At 42.8% G+C, this 21,348-nt stretch overlaps 1 protein-coding gene and 1 long non-coding RNA gene across 2 annotated transcripts in view; one reads left to right on the plus strand and one right to left on the minus strand.

The window, feature by feature from the left end:
- Window positions 1-21,348, minus strand: part of LOC112608292 — an 86,889-nt gene that overhangs the window by 47,154 nt on the left and 18,387 nt on the right. The window lies entirely within an intron of this gene.
- On the plus strand, window positions 10,121-17,227 carry LOC112608289 (protein FAM205A-like). Its single transcript, XM_025360105.1, has 4 exons — window positions 10,121-10,817; window positions 11,466-11,511; window positions 12,048-12,108; window positions 13,123-17,227. The coding sequence occupies exons 1-4, from the start codon at window positions 10,674-10,676 to the stop codon at window positions 16,844-16,846; spliced, it is 3,975 nt and encodes a 1,324-aa protein (XP_025215890.1). The 5' UTR covers window positions 10,121-10,673; the 3' UTR covers window positions 16,847-17,227.

Genomic DNA, 21,348 nt, shown 5'->3' on the forward strand with positions numbered 1-21,348 from the left:
CATTGGGAGTTATACCTGATGTAAATGACGAGTTGATGGGTGCAGCACACCAACAAGGCACAAGTATACATATGTAACAAACCTGCACGTTATGCACATGTACCCTACAACTTACAGTATAATAATAATAAATAAATTTAAAAAAAAAAAAAAAAAATCAAATGGAAATTCTGACACTAAAAAATAGGATGAATGAAATGAAAAATGCAATAGGAAGCATCAACAGCAGAACTGACTAAGCAGAAGGAAGAACATATGAACTCAAAGACAGTTTACTTGAAAATATACAGTCAGGGGGATGGGGTAAAGAAGGCCAATTAGAAGCAGCTACATCTATGGCTCTCAAAAAGAGCAGTGAAAATGGCTAGTGAATTCTGCACTTTCAACTGAGGTACCCAGGTTCTTACATTGGGACTGACTAGGCAGGCAGCTCAACCCACAGATAGTGAGGAAAAACGGTGGCATGGCAACCCACCCAGGAGTGGCATGGAGCCAGCAGAACCCACACCCTCAGCCAAGGGAGGCAGTGAGTGATTGTGTGACCCTGCCTGGGAAACCATGCTGTTCCCACTAGTTTTTGAAACCCAGGAACCAGGAGATCCCCTTGTGAACTTACACCATCAAGGCCTTGGGTCTGAAGCACAGAGCCGGATGGAGACTCAGCAGAGTGCTTGGGCATACAGGGAGACCCAGGAGTTCTGCATACTCCAACTCAGGAATTCCAACAAGACAGGAGATCCATCCATTCACTTTCCTAGGAATGGGGCTGAATCCAAAGAGTCAAGTGGTGTTATCCCACCAGCCCCACTCCCATGTCACCTCACAAGTTAAGACCTACTGGCTTGGAATTCCAACTGGCCAGTGGCAGCACGCTGGAGATAGCCTGAGATGGACCAAGTTCCTAGGGGGAGGGGTGGCCACCATCTCTGTGGTTTGAGACAGCTGTCCTAGCCTGCTGACACCAGGGATGGGGAGCAGTTCCTCACAATGCAACACAGCTGCTATACCTGATTGTGGCCAGTCTTTTTTGTTAAGTGGGACCCTGATCCTTCCCTTCCCACTGGGCGGGGCCTCCCTGCAGAAATTTTAGCAACTCCAGCCAGGGTTATATGGCCAGAACTCTGATCTCTCCCTGGGATAGAGTCCCCAGTGGCAGGAGCAGCCACTGTCTTTGTGGTTCAGCTAATTTATTCTTTCCAGCCTGCTGGCTCTGGAGAGTCCAGGCAGTTAGTGCAGCATACCTGCTCTGCCAAGGGGCAGCCACACTGCTTCTTTAAGCAGGTCCCTGATCCCATTCCTCCTGACTGGGTGAGACCTCCCAACAGGGGTTTCCAGAAACCTGCTACAGGAGCATTCTGGCTGGCATTAGGTTGGTGCCCCCCCTGGGATGGAGCTCCTAGAAGAAGGATCAGGCTGCCATCTTTGCTGTTTTGCAGCCTTAACTGGTAATAACTGTAGGTGCAGGAGAGACTAAGGCAGCTAGGGTCTGGAGTGCACACCCAGCAAACCATAGCAGCCCTATGGAAGAGTGGCCTGACTGTTAAAAGAAAAACAAACAGAAAGCAATAACAATAATAACATCAACAAAAAGACCCCACAAAAATCCCAGTTAAAGGTCAGCAGACTCAAAGATTAAAGGTAGAGAAGCCCACAAAGATGAGAAAGAATCAACACAAAAACACTGAAAACTCAAAAAGTTAGAGTGCCTCTTCTCCAAATGATCACAACACCTCCCCAGTAAGGGCACAGAACTAGGCTGAAGCTGAGAAGGCTGAAATGACAGAAGTAGGCTTTAAAAGGTGGGTAATGATGAACTTCACTGAGCTAAAGAAGCATGTTCCAACCCAATGCAAAAAAGCTAAGAATCATGATAAAACAATACAGGAACTGATAACCAGAATATCCAGCTTAGAGAGAAACATAGCTGACCTGATAGAGCTAAAAAACACAACACAAGAACTTCATAATGCAATCACAAATATCAATAGCAGAACAGATCAAGCAGAGGAAAGAATCTCAGAGCTTGAAGACTATCTTTCTGAAATAAGATAGGCAGACAAGAACAGAGAAAAAGAATGAAAAGGAATGTACAAAACCTCTGAGAAATATAGGATTATGTAAAAAGACTGAACCTATGACTGATTAGGGTACCTGAAAGAGACAAGGAGAAGGAAACCAAGTCAGAAAACATGCTTCAGGATATCATCCAGGAGAACTTCCCCAACTTAGCAAGACAGGCCAACATTCAAATTCAGGAAGTCCAGAGAACCCCAGTAAGATACTCCATGAGAAGGTCAACCCCAAGACACATAATCATCAGATTCTCCAGGGATGAAATGAAAGAAAAAATGCTAAGAGCAGCCAGAAGGAAAGGCCAGGTCACCTACAAAGGGAAGTCCATCAGGCTAACAGTGGATCTCTCAGTGGAAACACTATAAGCCAGAAGAGATTGGGGGCCAATATTCAACATTCTTGAATAAAACAGTTTCTAACCCAGAATTTAATATCCAGCCAAACTAAGCTTCATAAGATCCTTTTCAGGACAAGCAAATGCTAAGGGAATTTGTCACCACCAGGGCTGCCTTGCAAGAGCTCTTGAAACAAGCACTACATATGGAAAAGAAAAACTGTTACCAGCCACTAAAAAAGTACACTGAAGTACACAGATCAGTGACACTATTAAGCAACCACATAAACACATCTGTAAGATAACTAGCTAGCATCATGATGACAGGATCAAATTTACACATAACAATGTTAATCTTAAATGTAAATGGGTTAAATGCCCCAATTAAAAGATACAGAATGGCAAGCTGGATAAAGAGCCAAGCCCCATTGGTATGCTGTCTTCAAGAGACCCATCTAATGTGCAAAGACACACATAGGCTCAAAACAAAAGGATGGACGAAATTTTACCAAGCAAATGGAAAACAGAAAAAAGCAGGGGTCATAATCCTACTTTCTGACAAAACAGACTTTAAACCAACAAAGATCAAAAAAGACAGAGATGGGTATTACATATGGTAAAGCATTCAATTCAACAAGAAGAACTAACTAATCCTAAATATATATACACTAATACAGGAGCACTCGGATTCATAAAACAAGTTCTTAGAGACCTTCAAAGAGACTTAGACTCCCACACAAAAATAGTGGGAGACTTTAACATCCCACTGACAATATTAGACAGATCATCAAGACAGAAAATTAACAAAGATATTCAGGACCTGAACTCAGCTTTGGATAAAGTGGACCTGATCGATATCTACAGAACTCATTACCCAAAAATGATAAGATATATATTCTTCTCATTGCCACATGGCACCTACTCTAAAATTGAAAACATAATTGGAAGTAAATACTTCTCAGCAAATGAAAAATAACTGACATAATAACAAACAGTCTCTCATACTACAGCATAATAAAATTAGAACTCAACATTAAGAAACTCAAAGTCACACAACTACATGGAAATTGAACAACCTGCTCCTGAATGATTCCCAGATAAATAATGAAATTAAGGCAGAAATCAAGAAGTTATTTTTGAAACTGCTGAGAACAAAGAGACAATGTACCAGAATCTCTGGGACAGAGTTAAAGCAGTGTTAAGAGGGAAATTTATAGCACTAAATGCCCACATCAAAAAGCTAGAAAGATCTCAAATCAACAACCTAGCATCACAACTAAAACAACTAGAGAACCAACAGCAAACAAACCCCAAAGCTAGCAGAAGACAAGAAGTAAACAAGATCAGAGAAGAACTGAAGGAGATAGAGACACAAAAAACCCTTCAAGGGCCGGGCACAGTGGCTCAAGTCTGTAATCCCAGCACTTTGGGAGGCCAAGATGGGCAGATCACAAGGTCAGAAGATCGAGACCACCCTGGCTAACACGGTGAAACCCCATCTCTACTAAAAAATACAAAAAACTAGCTGGGCGAGGTGGTGGGTGCCTGTAGTCCCAGCTACTCGGAAGGCTGAGGCAGGAGAACGGTGTAAACCTGGGAGGCGGAGCTTGCAGTGAGCTGAGATCCAGCCTGGGCAACACAGCAAGACTCCGTCTCCAAAAAAAAAAAAAAACCCTTCAAAAAATCAACGAATCCAGAAGCTGATTTTTTTGAAAAAAAATAAATAAATAAGTTAGACTGCTAGCTAGACTAATAAAGAAGAAAAGAGAGAAGAACCAAATAGACACAATCAGAAATGATAAGGGGGATATCACCACTGACCCCACAGAAATACAAACAAACATCAGATAATACTATAAACACCTTTATGCACACAAACTAGAAGATCTAGAAGAAATGGATAAATTCCTGGACACAAACACCCTCCCAAAACTAAATCAGGAGGAAACTGAATCCCTAAAAAGACCAGTGACAAGTTGTAAAATTGAGGCAGTAATAAACAGCCTAGCAACCACAAAAGCTCAGGACCAGACAGATTTACAGCTGAATCCTATCAGAGGTACAAAGAAGAGCTGGTGCCATTTCTATTGAAACTATTCCAAAAAATTGAAAAGAAGGGACTCCTTCCTAACTCAAAGAAGGTCATTATATAATGATAGAGAGGTCAATTCATCAAGAGGACATAATAATTGTAAATATAGTATATATGCACCCAGTATTGGAGCACCTAAATATATAAAGCAAATATCAATAGGTCTAAAGGGAAAAACAATACTAGTTAAATAACAGTAGGGGACTTCACACCCCACTTTCAGCAATTGGGCAGATCATCCAGATAGAAAATCAATAAGGAAACATTGGACTTAAACTATGCTTTAGACCAAATGGACCTAACAGACATTTACAGAACATTTCATCCAACAGCAGCTGAATGCACATTTCTCTCAAGCACACATGGAACATTATTCAGTATAGATAATATGTTAGGCCACAAATAACAAATTTAAGAAGACTGAAATAATGTCAAGTATCTTTTCCAACCTCAATGGTATAAAACTAGAACTTGTTAACAGGAAGAATTTAGAAAAATTCACAAATACCTGGAAATTAAACAACATGCTCCTGAATAACCAATGGATCAAAGAAATCATAAGGGAAATTAGAAAATATCTTGAGACAAATGAAAGAGGAAACACAATATCAAAACTTATGAGATGTAGCAAAAACAATTCTAAGAGGTAAGGTTATAGCAATAAACGCCTACATCAAAAAAGAAGAAAGGTCTCAAACAGCCTAATGTTGCACCTCAAGGAAATAGAAAAAGTAGAACAAACTAAGCCCGAAGTTAGTGAAAGGGAAGAAATAAAGATTAGAGGTTAAATAAATGAAATAGAGACTAGAAAAACAACAAAAAATATGAATAAAAGGAAGAGTTGGTTATTTGAAAAGAAACAAAATTGACAAATCTTTAGTTACATTAAGAAAAAAAGAGAGAAAACTCAAATAAATAAACTCAGAATGAAAGAGGAGACATTATAATTGATACCACAGAAATACAAATGATCATAAGAGCCTACTACGAATAATTATTCACCAACAAATTAAATAACTTAGAAGAAACGGATAAAGTCCAAGAACATACAATCTACCAAGAAGGAATCAGGAAGAAATTGGAAATCTGAACAGACCAACAGTAAATATGGAGATTGAAACAGTAATAAAAAAATCTCCCATTTAAAAAAAAAAAGTACAGGACCTAATAGCTTCACTACAGAATTCTACCAAATATTTAAGAACTGATATTGATCTGGCATGGTGGTTCACACCTGTAATCCCAACACTTTGAGAGGCTGAGGCAGGAGGATTGTTCAAGGCCAAGAGTTAAAGACCAGCCTGGGCAATATAGTGAGATCCTGTCTCTAAAAAAAAAAAAAATTAAAAAATTAAATAAAAAAATTAGCCAAGCATGGTGAGATAATAAATGTATGTTATTTTGAATCACTAAATTTTGTGATAATTTGTTATGCAGCAATAAACAAATAAAACAACATTCAACACAATGCCAATTAAAATCCCACTACAGAAATTGAAAAACTTATTCTAAGATTAATGAACTATAATAGCCAAAATAGCTCTGAAAAAGATTATTTATTCCACCTGACTTCAAGACTTAGTATAAAACTACAGTAATCAAGACAATGTCACTGACATCAACATAGACAAATAGATCAATGGAACAGAATAGAGTTCAGAACTAGGCCTATACATATATGGTCACTTGATTTTTTAACTTGTTATAATTTTTATTTTTGTGAGATGCACACTTTCCAAAAGATTTGCATTGTTCATACAGTAGTATTTTATAAGCCACATTAATAATGTTTTCATGCAACAAACTGTAAGGTTCAAAGTTGTTTGGCAATCTAATATTTTTACATTAATATTTTAGAGCTCATAATGTGGTGCTAGACTCCTAAAAGCCATCAGAATATTAGTCTCATTCTTTTGGAATCAGTTTACTAATAAGGATGGCAATAATCCAACATTTATGGATTTCTAGACAAGTAATGTATCCTTTACCACTTTCTGGTAATTGCTTTTTAATTGTTTTCTAAAAATTAACAAAATAGGAAAAATGTTTGTACAGAGCTTCACCATAAAAAACGGATGACACAGAGTGCATGAAAAAATGCTCATCATCATTATTAATTAGAGAAACACAGATTAAAACCACAAGGAGATACCATTACATACATAATAGAATGGCTAAAATTAAAAAGGATTATACCAAGGGTTGACAAAGATATAGGAAAACAAACTCTCATACACTGCTGGCAGGAATGAAAATAGTACAACCATCTTGGAAAATAGTTAGGAAATTTTAAAAAATTAAACACACACAGTTTTAATCCATTCATGCTGTTATAACAAATACCACAGATTGGGTAACTTATAAAGAACAGAAATTTATCTCTCACAGTTCTTGAGGCTGGATGTACAAGATCGAGGTGCTGGCAGGTTCTGTGTCTGATGAGGGCCCAATCTCTGCTTCCAAGATGGAACCTGGTTGCTGCATCCTCCAGATTGGACAAATGCTGTGTCTTCATATGGTGGGAGGGGCAAACAGCTCCTTCACATCTTATTTATAAAGTCATTAATCCCATTCATAAGGGCAGAGCTTTCATGCCCTAATCACCTCCCCAAAAGCTCCAACTTCTAATACCATCAACTTGGTAATTAGGTTTCAATCTATGACATTTGGAGGGACACATACATTCAAACCATAGCATACAGCTATCATACGATCCCGTCATTCTACTCCTGGGTATTTACCCAAGAAAAACGGGAATACATGTCCTTATAAAGACTGGTACATGAATGTTCACAGCAGCATTATTTCTAGTAGCAACAAACTGGTAATAACTCAAATGTCTATCAACTACTGAATGGTTAAACAAATTGTTATATATACATACAATGGAATGTACTCTGCAATAAAAAGGAATGAACTAATAATATACAAAACAACATGAATATATTCAAATAATTGGGCTGAGTGCAGGAAGCCAGACATAAATGGATATATACTGCATGATTACGTTTACATAAAACTCTAGAAAAATGCAAACTAAACTATAGTGATGGAAAATAGATCAATGGTTTGGAAGAGAGAGGAAATGAAAGGAGTAGGGAAAAACGATTACAAAGGGGCATAAAGAAAGTTCTGAGGATGTGGTAATCTTGACTGTGATAATGGTTTCACAAGTATATACAAATGTGAAATTTTATCAAATTGTTCACAAATTGTTTGTTTTTTGAGACGGAGTCTCACTCTTGTTGCCCAGATCGGAGAGCAGTGGTGTGATCTCGGCTCACAGCAACCTCCACCAACCAGTTCAAGGGATTTTCCTGCCTCAGCCTCCGGAGTAGCTGGGATGATAGGCGCCTGCCACCACTCCTGGCTAAATTTTTGTATTTTTAGTAGAGACAGGGTTTCACCATGTTTGACAGGCTAGTCTTAAACTCCTGACTTCAGGTGATCCACCCGCTTCGGCCTCCCAAACTGCTGGGATTACAGGTGTGAGCCACCATGCCCAGCCTAAATTGTTCACTTTAAATATGTGTAGCTTATTGTACATTAATCATATCTCAGAAAAGTGTTTTTAATTACTAAGTTCTAGACAAATGAAAAATTTAAGCAACAAAAATGAAACTATGGTATATACTCAAAAGAACTGAAAATAAGGATTTGAACAGATACTTATACACCAACATTCACTGGAACATTATTCACGACAGCAAAAAGGTGGAAACTGATGTATTCATCTACATGGAAGACCGGCACTCTTAAAACATTTTTTAGAAGTGTGAATTTCTACAATTGGAGGGCAATTAGGCAATATATACATTGAAAATGCACACACCCTTTGATCCAGCAATTTCACTAGAAGGAATTTTTCCTACATATATACCTATATATTTATGCAAAGATTTATATTATATAAGGTTTATGTCAGCATTTTTAGAGCAAAATTATACGAAATATTCATGAATATGGCATTGAAGATGAACTGTGTTTCAGCCATATCAAGGAAAATATTAAAGACATTAAAGAAAATGATATGTTCAAGATATATTTATTTTAGTAAATGAAATAAGACTGTAATCCTAGCATTTGGGGGGGTTCAGGTGGGACTTGGGAGGCTGAGGCAAGAGGAACCGTTGAACCCAGGAGTTAGAGGCTGCAGGGAGCTATGATTGTGTCACTGTGCTCCAACCTGGGTGACCTTGTAAGAAGAAAGAAGAAGAAAGAAGAAGAAGGAGAGAGAGGAGGAGGAGAGAAAGGAAGGAAGGAATGGAGGGAGGAAGAGAGGGAGGGAGGGAGGGGAAGAAGGAGGAGAAGGAGAATAAGAAGGAGGAGGAGAATAAGAAGGAGGAGGAAGAGGGAAATAAGAGAGAAAAGTATCTATACTATGCTTCCCTTTGTGAATAAAACATTAAAATTCAATTTTTAATTTATGCTAGACTAGTCTGGAAAGATACACAAGAACCTGATACAAGTGATTGGCTGAGGGAATAAAATAAAAATTAGAGATGAGAGACAAGGATGAGGAGAGAGTATGTTATATCTTCTTCTATCTTTTGAAGTTTATACCATTTATATGTATGCTTACTTTAAAAAATCAATTAATCTAAGTGACTAAAATAAAATAAATGCAAAGGCCTTCCATCAAGGAGGCCTCATCCCTGCTCCTCCAATCTTTCTCACAATTGCTTTCCAATCCATTCATCTGCACCTCTGCTAAAGATAGACTGCAGTTTTTAGTATCAAATGAACTCTGGCACATTCCTTGGGGTTCTGCATTTGTTAGGAATTTTCTCTCCCACCTGGAACAGTCCTTTTCCCTATAACCTGTACTTTTAGACAAAACTCCAAAATTAATCTCCCCAGGAACCCTCTCTGACCAAAATGATCCCCTCCATGCATTCTCTCCCTTGAAAGGTTGAGACCTGAACCTCAATAATATATCAAATTATTTGAAATAAGTCATTGGCTCTTGATTCATGTAAATTTGTCTTTTGAAACTAGATTTTTAAGTGTCTTGAGAGGAGAAAGCCAACATGACTCAAAGTCCTTGTACCCTTGACATCACCCAGCTTCTGAAGGCTTACCATGCCAGTGGGGTAAAGGATGGGATACTGGATGAATGTTCAAAGATTTTGAGCCCAAGAATTTTTTTCTCCGCTTTTGGCTGTAACCATTCTCACCAAGGCAACACCTTCTAAAGATATTCAGAAATCATTGGCTGTTAGGGAAGTATTGCAATATTCATGGAGGTTAAGCAGGTAACATAAATGTATAAATTAATGGGCAGAGTATAGGAGTGATGGGTCCTGAGGCAAAAGTGGAAAACATCTGCCCTGCTTTAAAAGTTTCCAGAATCCAACTCAAGCAAACAATAAAAATCCTACAAGCAAACAGAATACATCCAGAGATGAACAGATCTGACCATAAGCAGCAACCAGTTTGTGACCCAAAGCCAGAAATGGCTACTAATCCATCTCTACAGGCATTCATCTCCCTGAGCAGGCAGAATGCTGTAACAAGGACAGAGGCAGCTCTAGAAAACCATGCTTTGGACAGAACTCCAGAAGTGAGCCACATTAATGTGCTTCCAAAAGATTGCAGCATTTACAATCTCTCCCCACCTTGGCCTCTCCCTACCACCCTACCACATAAGCCGTGATCCCCTTCCTGCACCTCTGTTACCAATCACCCATTGCCTGAAACACCAAAGATCTCCATTTCCAAGCCATAACCAGACTCCACCCTCCCTAAATTCATGTGTGCTTCTCAGGTATATTTCCAAAACAAGTGGGAGAGTTAGTGGAGGTTCCTCTGGCCTAACCACCCCTTCTCATAAGCACTCAGTTTTCTGAGGACAGGTGACCATACAGTTGTGAAGGAGAGAGCTGAGCCATCAGGCTGGTATAGGGAGTGGAGAGTGAAGACGGACTAGGAAATAGACACTGCCTGTGGCACCTTCAGTCCCAGGCTCAAAACACCCTCATCTACAGACTGAATCACCACACGAGCTTCCCTACTACATGTGCCTTATGAAACAGGAGGGCTTTGTGATGCAGTCCTAGTTCCATCCTCTGTGAGGTGGACATGACAAGGCCTAGCACTGGAAGTCATTAGGCACCAGAACTCTGAATGCCCAGATATAGGGATGGCTGATCTCATGCTAATGAGGTTTAGACCATGTTGAGTCCTACTTTTGTTCTGTGGGATGTTGGATATCCCTTATACACATATGGCTCCATCTTCATCATTATTCTAATCATCTGGCAAGTGAAAAGGAGCCACCATGAATTGAACTTGGAAGCTAAAAGGAGCTGCTGCCGGGTAGGGCAACACTATGATTCCAACTGAACTAATTAAGCCTCAGATAATATGCTTTTAAACTCCAGAGTCCTTCCTTATTGACCCCACTGCCCCTCTCCCCCAAGTTTTATGCCATACCTTTAGTTACTTTTATAGTCTTTTCTTTCTCAGATCCTAAAAGTAATTCCTTACCAGGTCTTCCCTGAACCATACTCTAATTGAAAAGCCAAGAAGCTTTCCATTTGACTTGAATAGAGACCTAGATGATATGGGATCTATCTCACTGGATCTCAGAAGACCTCACAATATGGGAGATTTTTTTGGTTGGTGGCCCTTTAAGGTGTTTATAAACTGAAGTCTTTGGGTATTAGAACCACACACTCTTTGATCTGTACCATCCTTTCTCTTGCTTCATCCTCAGCATCCAGCAGGACTTATCTGGGAATCAGATGGGAGGTATAGAATATGGAAAAGCCTCCAGGTGAATCAGAAATAAGCAGAGAAGGAAAATGGGGTAAAAAGGTGGAACAGGCAAAGAAAATCCAGGAGAGTGTATAAAACACAGATAGATATACAGAAAGGGAGTGGAAAATATATGTAAGTCTCATTTTGGACAGGAGAAAGAAAATGGCGTCCCAGCTTCACATTCTAATGTTTTTGTCTTTTAAGCGTCACCAAAAAGTCAGGCAAAGAGCTAGAGATGCAGCATCAACAGGTAAAGTCCCAATCTCTCCTCTGACTCCCTTCCACTGTGCATGTTTCCCATGAATCCTGTCCCTCTATGACCCCTGGAACCAAGAGCCAGGTGCTCTGCCACTGAAGGCTCCAGTTCCCCAGACTGAAACTTCCATGGGTGGGAAATCTTACCTCGGAAACATTCCAAAAGTCTCTACATTATTCCTTTGGGAATAAAGAACTGAGGAAATAGTGCAGATGTCCTTAGCTGTGTCATTTACTAGTTTTAAAACCTGTGGAAGTCACTTCATCTGTCAGTCTTGTTTGCCATAACATGGGCATCTGATGATTCTCTCACTCACAGTATGGTTGTTAAGGTCAAAAAAAAAATGGGCACAGGAGAACAAGTCATCAAGTCATGATTCATTACACTGTGCACAGAAAGGCCTTAAAGCATTTATAATTAGGGTTCTCAGTGTCTTCTTGCTGAGAGTCAAAGGCCTCCAACCTCCTATAGCTACTCTGAAAACTCTACCATGCCACTGTCTACTATAACATTGTCTTCTGGTTTCTCAGCTAGGAGACTTTCTCAGGAAGAAGCTGAGAAGCCACAAGAGCTGCTCTCTGTCATGAAAAGGTGATCTATTGCTGTTTGCAGTCTCTAAACACCAGCCTGGCCTGTGGTGATTTTTTCATTTAGCCTGGGGCAGGACTGAGGAGATGGAAAAATGGCTGGGAGGGAGACATACACAGTGGAGGCTGGTTCACTAGTTGAGAGGGTTGTAAAGGCATAATCATCTCAGGAGGAAAGAGTCACCCAATACTGATTTGGGATAGGGTCACAGTAATTCTGAAATTCAGGATTTTACTAGTACATTATTCATAAAAGACATTATATGGGGTTCTACTCAGTTCTGAGATACGTTATCCAATCAAGAGAATGGATTTTGCATGAGGAAGTCACCCATGTCGTATTCTCTTTACAGCTACACCCTTACATGCGCAGACTCAGCTGAGCAAGATGAACCCTGATGATATTACCTCCTTTAGTTCTATATTCAGGGAGTCCAGTTCCTAACATAGCCCTAAGACAGGAGCCTATCATCTTATCCTCTTAAGATTTCTAGAGAAAAAGATTGATTCCCAGGAGATGTTGGGTACATCATCAGGGATATCTCATAGTCCCCAGAATGCACAAGTACCACATAAACCTCATTTTCCACAGTTTAGATGTACTGAAAACTAGGCTTTGGGTTTCTTAGCCTCAAATGAGACTGCAAGACAGTTCTGCCTTGTGATATTCCTGGTTATGCCCCATAAACTAACCAACTGACTCTTCCACATGCTCGGTTCCTTTCTCCTAGTTCAGCTTCTCAACAAGGCCAACACAGAACTCAGCTCCCAGTCTTCTCTGAGGGCCATGCCCTTCTGTGAGTTTTCTGAGGCCTTGTCCAACAAGCCCTAACCCGGAGCCCACCATACCTTACCAAATGCCATTTTCTTAAGAAGAAAAGTAGAGGAGTAGACATGAAGGAGGTATAGGCTTCTAGACTTGCAGGACTAGGGAAGGGCAACGCCAACCCTAGCCCACACTCTTCCAAGAAGGTAGATGTCACTCCATCATTAATGTTTGCCATGTTTCCCTTTCCAGCCTGGGCTGGCTTCCCCCGGAGGGAAGTGTGCGGCGAATCCTATGTACAGATCCCTGTTGCCAAATTTGCAGTGCCATGGCTCTGGAGATTCAGCAATTGCTGGTGGGTGAGAACGACCAGATCTCCCCAACTTTATCGAGGAGCCCATCACAAGTCTCTTCTTGCCTAGAGATCTTGTCTGTGTCTAGTGTATCCTTTGAGCAGAGTCTAGAGCTCCATTCTAGAAACACCAGAGAACTTTCACTGGCATCTGTAACCCCAACACTGTCACAATTAACAGATGAGGAATCTTTAACCCAGTCAGCTGCCCAGTCAACGTATGCAGATGGCATACAAGATTACTGGGCTGATCACCTCCAGCTAGGGCAGGAATTTCAAGTGCCAGATGTGCTCCGAGGCCCAAACACCACAGCTTCTTCAAGGCTTGAGGAGCCAAGGGTTCCACTGAACCAGGAGGAGATGATGCAGAGCAACCCCAGCTTTGTCCAGGGGAACCAAGGCCAGCATCACTTGAATTCCCAGGTCTCCTTGCTGTCCCTGAACCCAGAAACCCTGAACCTGACGCATCCGATGGCCTTGCATATGGTCCTCCCTGCCCACCTGCCATTTCTCAGTCCTGAAGTGCTGAGGCTTCTTGAGGTACATGTTAAAAAATGGATGCATTTCCAGAGGTGGGGGCTCCCAAGACGTGTGGAGGAGTCCCTGAGGCAGCTTATGCCAAACCCACCATTGTATTACCAGTCTGGAAATGACCAGCCAGTTTCTTTCAACCTGAATAATATTTCTCAGGTCTCTCTTCATAGATTTGAGACCATTTCCCTCCAGACATGGTGTTCATGTGTGGCTGGCCAGCCCATCCAGACCTTCTGGGTTTCTGAATGGTCCACTATGAACCCAGAACAAAGACACCACTGTCAGCAAAGCCCAAACCCTATGGCTCTAGCCTTGCCCTCTCCAGCCCTTAAAGCCCTACATGACCCCCATCTACTGTCTGGGGGACAAGATAATGACTCAGGGAGTGATCTCCAGCAGAAATACAGCCAGCTATTCAGTGGGCTCCCTTCTCTGCACAGTGAGTCCCTGGTTGCCACTTTCATGGGATCTCAAGGCCTCCCCAAGAATGAAAATGTGCCCAAGCCCCCTTTGAAGGATCCTTTTCTCTTCAACAAGCTCTCCTTCCCTCAACTGCTTCCTAAAACTCCACCCCAGTCAGCCCCACGCTCTTCCCTACTTTCCCCAAATTGGGTGTCTCCATCTGACCATCAACAAGCTCAGATCAATGTCCCATTTCTGACTCTGGCCGAGTGTGAAGCCTTGGAGTGGCACCTGCTACAGAGGCAACTCCAGCTTCAGTGGGGCTGGCCAGCTGCCCTCCAGAGGTCTCAGCACACCCAGTGCCTCATGCAGCATGAGCCCTGTGGCAAAGCTCAGTCTCCTGAGACCATGACAACTTCCCAGCCAGGGAAGTCCATCTCAGTGCTCACCAGGGAGTTACTCTTCTTCCCGGAGCATGCCCGGAAGCTGCTGGAATTCCACATCCAGAAACAGTTGATTCACCATCGCTGGGGCCTGCCTCAGAAGATCCAGCAGTCCATCCATTTGCTCCTTACCTCCACTAACCAACAGACTGTGTCCTACAGCAGCACAGCCCTAGCCAATGTGAGCATCCCCCAGCCTGTAGCCCTAGAGGCCAATGGGGCTTGTGATGTGCTGTCACCCACTGTGGCCCCAGTGTCCATCCCCATGCCACACTTGTTAACCCAGGCCAAGGCAATATTGCAGAACCACATGGACTCCAAATGTGGACAGATCCACCAGGGCAAGATCCCTGCCTGTGTACATAGGTCCAGGGACTGCAGAATTCCTGAGGTCCTGGCAGTGGCTTCTTTACCCTGCATTCCCGAAAGCCAGGTCCTGGAACTGCAGGCAGCAAGTGACCCAGACCTACATCACAAAGTTATGCCCTGGATGCCAACGGCCCTTGATCAGCAGCAACAGGTCTTACCAGGTACTGTCACTCAACACCCTAAGCTGCTCCGAGTCTTGTCCATGGAAGCCATCGAGAAACTGGAGACAACTTTACGGCACAAGTATCTGGCCTTCCTGTCAGGGCTCCCTGCTCTGTATTATGTGGCGCTCTCCAGGGCCCTGGACCCGGCAGTCACTAGCCAATCTGTCATCACAGAGATGGTGCCTGCGCCTGTGGAAATCCCAGCAGAGCCTCTGACTCAGATGGTTTCATTTGAAGAACAGTGTATAAGCCTTGGGCCATGCCCTCAAGGCAACAATGAGACTTGTACAGACGTTGCAAAAGAATTCCAGTCTGTAGTGCCGGTAAAAGGAACAATGGAGACGCTGCCTCTAGAAAGCCAGACACAACCTGCTAGCCCCCACTCACTCCAGACACATATCTTGACCAAACTAAACTTCCACCTGAGAAAAAAGGTCCTAGAGATACAATGGGGAATTCCCATTAAGGCAAGGGAGTCCAGGGAACAAACTGCTGCAGCACCAGAGAACATATCCACACAGAAGTCTCTTGAAAATCTAAACCACCAAGGGGAGACATTGCTCCAAGAACTGCCCATCCCACCAGACACTCTTCCTGCCCCTAATCCAGAATGGGTTCACCTTAAAGAACAGCTGGCCAATGACTTGAAGGCAGTGCAGCAGAACCAAAAGCAATCTAGTTCCAAAGCAGTACCCCATGGTTCTGCCCACTGGGTCTCCAAGATCTCACAACCCAGTGGGGACATGACAGAGGCCCACATGCTTTGTGTTCGGGTGGAGGCCAGTGTGAACAAGCCCAGCACGGAGGAACCCTGGGGCCCTGAGCCCCAAAGCCCTGACAAGAGCAAGGACCCAGCCCATGTCCCCATGCTAGCAGGAAAGAGAGAGGACCCAGAGGAAACCAAAGCAGCCAGGGACCATAGAGAAGGGGATGAGGGGTTTGGGCACTCCTCAACCAGAGAAGAAAGATGCCCTGCTGAAGACCAGAGGCCAGCAGGGATGCTTCCAAACCAGACACCCCGAGGCTTCTGGCGATGGAGCCGTAGCTTTCATCTTGCTGATCCCTGTCAACACAGCTCCCAGCATCACCCTCAGCTTAAGCTCCCACAGCTACCTCCACGATTCCCTGGGGGGAAAGAGTCTGAGAATGACCTGCAAGACAGTCAAACCAAGCTAAATGTCATCCTTGAACCAGTGACAATTCCTGAGAATGCCCAGACTGTGGTGCCCCAGGCTTCACAGAGTCAGACTTTCCTGAGCCAACCAACTCAGGGTAAGCCTTTTCTGGGCCAACCTTTGCCAGGCCAGGTTTTGCATGGGCAGGTGATGCCAGCCCATACACAAAAGAAGCCCAGCCTTCCAGAGTCTAGCTTGAGAAATAAAATTAAATCTTTTCTGCAGCGTATTAACCCTAAGACAAAAGGCAAAGGGCATGAGGACTCCATGTTCTCAGCTGCTGCGAAGGTGGCCAAAACCAGAAAAGAAAATGTTGCAAACAGCCTGGCTCCAGCCAAGAGCCCTGTGGGAAGAAGTAAGACAGAGAAGCCAACAGGGTACTCCAAGGCCCAATCTTGTCCTTCTGAGAAGCTGGTGGGCCCAGCCTTCTTGGATGGTCCCCAGTCCCTAGACAACAAGCCGTGGCTACACTCCAGACAAGCTGGCTCTGCCTCAGCCCTGGGACACCTCCGCCACTGCCCTCATCACTGTCCTTGAGAGGCTTGTGCCCCCCAACCAGGGCACCCACCCTAGCTCCTGACCCTCAGTTCAGATAGAAACATTGGTCTGCTCAAGGAGAACACACAGAGCCATGAAAAAGAGTTTATAGACTCCCCAGCTGCTGCAGCCCGCCAGAGGACCAGTATCATCGTTTCCATAAATATGCTGATGGGGCAGGGTGCCACCAGAAATACACTCTCTATTTCTCAGCAATACGTTGCCTGTCTGCTCCTTATCTCCACTGTATTGTGTTAAGGGAAGGTGTGAGGGAGGGTAAAAAGACCTTCCTGTCTAGGGAAGGAGCTTCAACCCACCATTCAGATGGTTCATTTTAGAGGAGTGCCACAGTATTCCCTCCTTGAGGAGATGCTTTTGTGTTTATCAAAACACAATATCTAATATGACAGATGTCAGATCCAGATGACAGACTCTCCTCTGACTTCTCCCTGTTTTTACTAGGAAGATCTTTTTAGAAAAGCCATCTTGGAGCTGGCTGTAATCCTGCTGCCTGTTTACTACCTCCACTGCCTCTCAGTTGCATGAAATGGAAGCCTCTTGGAATGAGATCACAGTAGAAAATGGAGAAGGGCTTGTCCCACAGGCCCAGGGTTTGGTAGGGAGCAGGGGCATGTAGTTGGAGGTCTGAGTACCTGTAACAAAAGCTGATTCTCATGCCTGACCAGGGCATAAGAATGGAGAAAAGACAGTTTGCTTGGTGCTAAAATGAGCCTAGAGCCAGGAGGCAAACCCAAGGCCCAAGTGCTTTGGGGAGGGATCACTGAGCTTGGTTCTGCTTGCCCTTAGTGTGATGAAGGGCAGGGACTTGAGCACTGAAGTTTCTGGGAAAGAACCACAAATATAAGAGATTTTCTAAACACATGTGAGCCTGTCAAGTTACTGCCAGCAGCTTATACCCAGCCCTACTGTTTCTATACCACCTGTGCCTGGAGTCCTTCTCTACCACCCTCCTTGCCATGATCCTTGCTCTTTGACTTTACCTTCATAGTAACTAACAGTGGGCACCCAGTCAACTGAAGCCCCACCCAGGATCTACCTGGTGCCTTTCCCGCAGGGGTTGACTCCTGCACTTTTTCCGGCCAAGGATGGCTCACCCTTCTACATCTCTTCATTGTGTGCCACTGCATTTCTGAAAACACCAAAGTCAATCACCTTGGCTGTCAAAAGAAGACAAGGCTTTTGGAAAGTTAACACAGCAAGTGACCACAAATCTAGAATTTAATGCCACACACGAGTCTAACAACGAGATCAGCTGCTCATAACTGAGGTGATGGGACTCTGGCCCTTTTGCCTCCCTCTAGGAATGTCCAATATTTTGCTATTCAGGGAAATACATAGTTATTATTAATTGAAATATTATGTGGAATTCTCTGAAACCTTTGGAATGAAATGAAGAAGTCCAAGAGGGAGGTTGAGTGGCAAGCTGAGATCTGTAAGGAGCTGCTAAGAAATGTAAGCCCCTCCAAATGATATCCTATTCACATTCTCCCTCACACACAGATTAAACAAAGTCCCTCCTACAGACCTGCTTTGGGAGGTCTCTCAGTGTAGCTTGCCATAGCAAGACATTCCTAGAGTTCTTTCCTGCTACCTTTTCAGTTGAGCCTCCCACCCCGATCTCAGCACCATCACTGGGTGAGTGATCCACCACCAAAGGCAGCTTTGGTAATCCTGGCCACACATCAAGCCTCTTAATAAGGGCCATCATACTCCTATTCCCTGGACCCTCTAAGGAGACCTAAGGGGACCTTGTCCTTCCTTCTCCAGTTACTTGGGTTAAGGTAGGCACTAGTCTCCCTGGAACCCCTAACCTCTTAAGGAGCCAAGGCAGAACAGACTAGCTCAAGGTTGTGCTTGCTCCACTCAATAGGTTAAACATGAGTAAAAGATTTGGGTCACCCCCTTCCCTCTGGAAGGAAATTTCTGGCTGAAGTGACCAAAGAATGATTTTAGGGCAAAATAATAAACATGAACAAAGGGCAATAAAACAGCACAAAGAAAATATTACAAAATTCTTGAGCAAGTGTTTTTGTAACTTTTAGGACAAATGTCTGACCCTGTGGGGAGAATGCAGATTTTAAGGTCAAAGTCACAAGAATGGAATGTGGGGAAAAATGAAGTTTAGAATTCTAGCTCAGATATTTGACGAGTTACTTAACATTTCTGAGCCCCAGTTTCTTTATCTGGAAAAGGGGGATAATTGTACATCCATACCCCAAACCTCAATTACTGTTAATGTACTGGTGATTCTCAAAGCCACATTTCTGACCCAGTCTTTCCCCTGAGCTCCAAACTATATATTCAACAACTGACACAAAACTCTATCTTGTTACAAAGACAATGCAAATTAATTCAAAACCTCTACCTCACCAAATTGATTTCCAAAGTCAGGGAATGTTATCACTATACATTCACTTTTTTGCTCAGTTCATACATCAAGACAGTCACTGGGTTCTAATCTGGATGACTCTCAAGTTAGCCCCCTTTCCTCTATTTTTACTGACTTTCCTTGTAGTTAGTTTCTCATCCTTAACTTGCCTGAATGGTTAAAATATGCCTCATTACCCCAGGGCCTAAGAAAGTAGCTAATGCATAGTAATATCTTATATTAGTTGAATCCAACTCTGTGCTGGGGAGGCAGAGAAAGCGTTATATCTTTGTGACGAGTGCTATAAGGTGTGAGGTTTGCCACAGGAGGAAGTAATTAGCTGGTCAGGAGGATCCCAGAAGGTCACAATAAAAATTACTTTGAAAAACATGTCACATTCAACCATCAAAATATTGGAGTACTTACTATGTGCCAAGTACTATGCCAAACACAACAAACAAGACACAAGCCTTGCCCCAGAGAAGCTCATCATCTCATGAGGTAGATAGTCTCATAGGTTCAAATTGCCTAATCAACATATATATTTGGATATCAAATTTTCACCTCAACCTATACAAAAATGAACTCTTGATTCCCTGCCCATCCACCACCATCATCCATTTACACACACCAAATCTGCTGCAATCATGGTATTTCTCACATTAGTTAAGGACAATTCCATCTTTCCAGTAATTCAGGACAAAAACAATAGTGTCATTCTTGAATTTTTTTCCCTAACAGTCCACATCTGTTCCATCAGTAAATCCTGTTGTCTTTACTTCAAAAATCCATCCAGAACATGACCACTTCTCACCCTCTCTACTGCTACCATTACTGCAGTCACTTCATAAGGTCTCCCTTTTATCCTGACACCATATCCCCAACAGTCTATCTTCAACATAGAAGCAAGCCTGATGGTCCTCAGGGAGTGTCCTGGTTGCAGATAACAGACAGATGGATATAGATATAGATATAGATATAGACATAGATATAGATATAGATAAAACCATGCAACTGGATAACATCACCATGGAACTAAGTGTAAATGGAGAGATCTAAAGACTGGGCTAGGACACTGTAAAGTTAACTGGGAATAAAAGGAGGAACCAGTAAGTAGAGGAACAAAGAAGCAGTAGCCAGTGAGGTAGGAAGAAAAACAGAAGAGTGTGGTGTACTGAAAGCAAAGAGAGGAAAGTATTTCAAAGAGAAAGTGATCAATTGCATAACCAGTTGCCAACTAGTCAAGTAAGATGAACAGCATTCTATTTAAAAATATAGAGATCCTGTGAGACATTAAGAAAAATAGAAGTAGATGAGTGATGAAGGTGTGACAGGAGTGGATTCAAGATACAATGGAAGGAGAGCAATTGGTGATAGCAAGTATAATCATGTATTCAAGGAGGTTTGTTCCAGAGAGGTGCAGAAAAAAGAGGAACTAGCAGAAAGAGAACATGGGATTCAGAAAGAGTTTTTGAAAAATATGAGATACATAGCACGTTGGATGTTGATGGGAAAGATTCAGTTGAGAAGGATAAACTGATGAGGAAAAGAGGGAAGAGCTACTGGAGCAATGCCCTGTTGTAGAGGACACAGAATAGAAGTGAATTCCCAAGTCAAGGGGCTGGCTTTGGCTAAAAGTACAGACACTGGTGGTAGATAAAAGGCATTGTTAATGAGAGGAGACTCTGTGGATGAGGGAAGAAAAAGGTTTCTTTTACATATAAGAGAGCATGGGCACAGACTCAGAGGTACGAGTGAGGAGCTGGGAAGGGGGTGTGGCTGTGGGAAGGGGGAATGGCATGCAGAGCCAAAGCTAGAAAGCAGGAGGTAGAGAGGGATTCTGGAAGTTACTATGGAAGGTTTTTATTAGGGCCCAAGCAGTTGGTGGCAGTGTGAGTGGTAGGTGGGCGGGGAAAGGTGGTTAAAAGTTGCTGATGATATCTGTGCAGCAGGTGCTCTTGGAAGACTGTACCAGCAAGAGAGATCACAGAAAAAGCTCTAAATGCATGGAGGCTGAGCAAGAGCATGGGGCTGGAAATGGAGAAATAGGGCAAAGGTGGCTTCCCAGTGCTCAGTGAGATGAGGGATCAAGTAGGTTATATGGGTGGGAGGA

The sequence above is a fragment of the Theropithecus gelada genome, chromosome 15 (assembly GCF_003255815.1).
Source record: "Theropithecus gelada isolate Dixy chromosome 15, Tgel_1.0, whole genome shotgun sequence".
NCBI lineage: Eukaryota > Metazoa > Chordata > Mammalia > Primates > Cercopithecidae > Theropithecus > Theropithecus gelada.

What these genes read in the sequence shown, in the direction of transcription:
- LOC112608289 (XM_025360105.1), top strand. Translation starts at nt 10,674, where the DNA reads ATGTTGAGTCCTACTTTTGTTCTGTGGGATGTTGGATATCCCTTATAC. An exon ending in CTAAAAGGAGCTGCTGCCGG is followed by an intron (nt 10,818 to 11,465) that starts GTAGGGCAACAC and finishes TTGTCTTTTAAG; the next exon opens with CGTCACCAAAAAGTCAGGCA. An exon ending in CTGCTCTCTGTCATGAAAAG is followed by an intron (nt 12,109 to 13,122) that starts GTGATCTATTGC and finishes TTCCCTTTCCAG; the next exon opens with CCTGGGCTGGCTTCCCCCGG.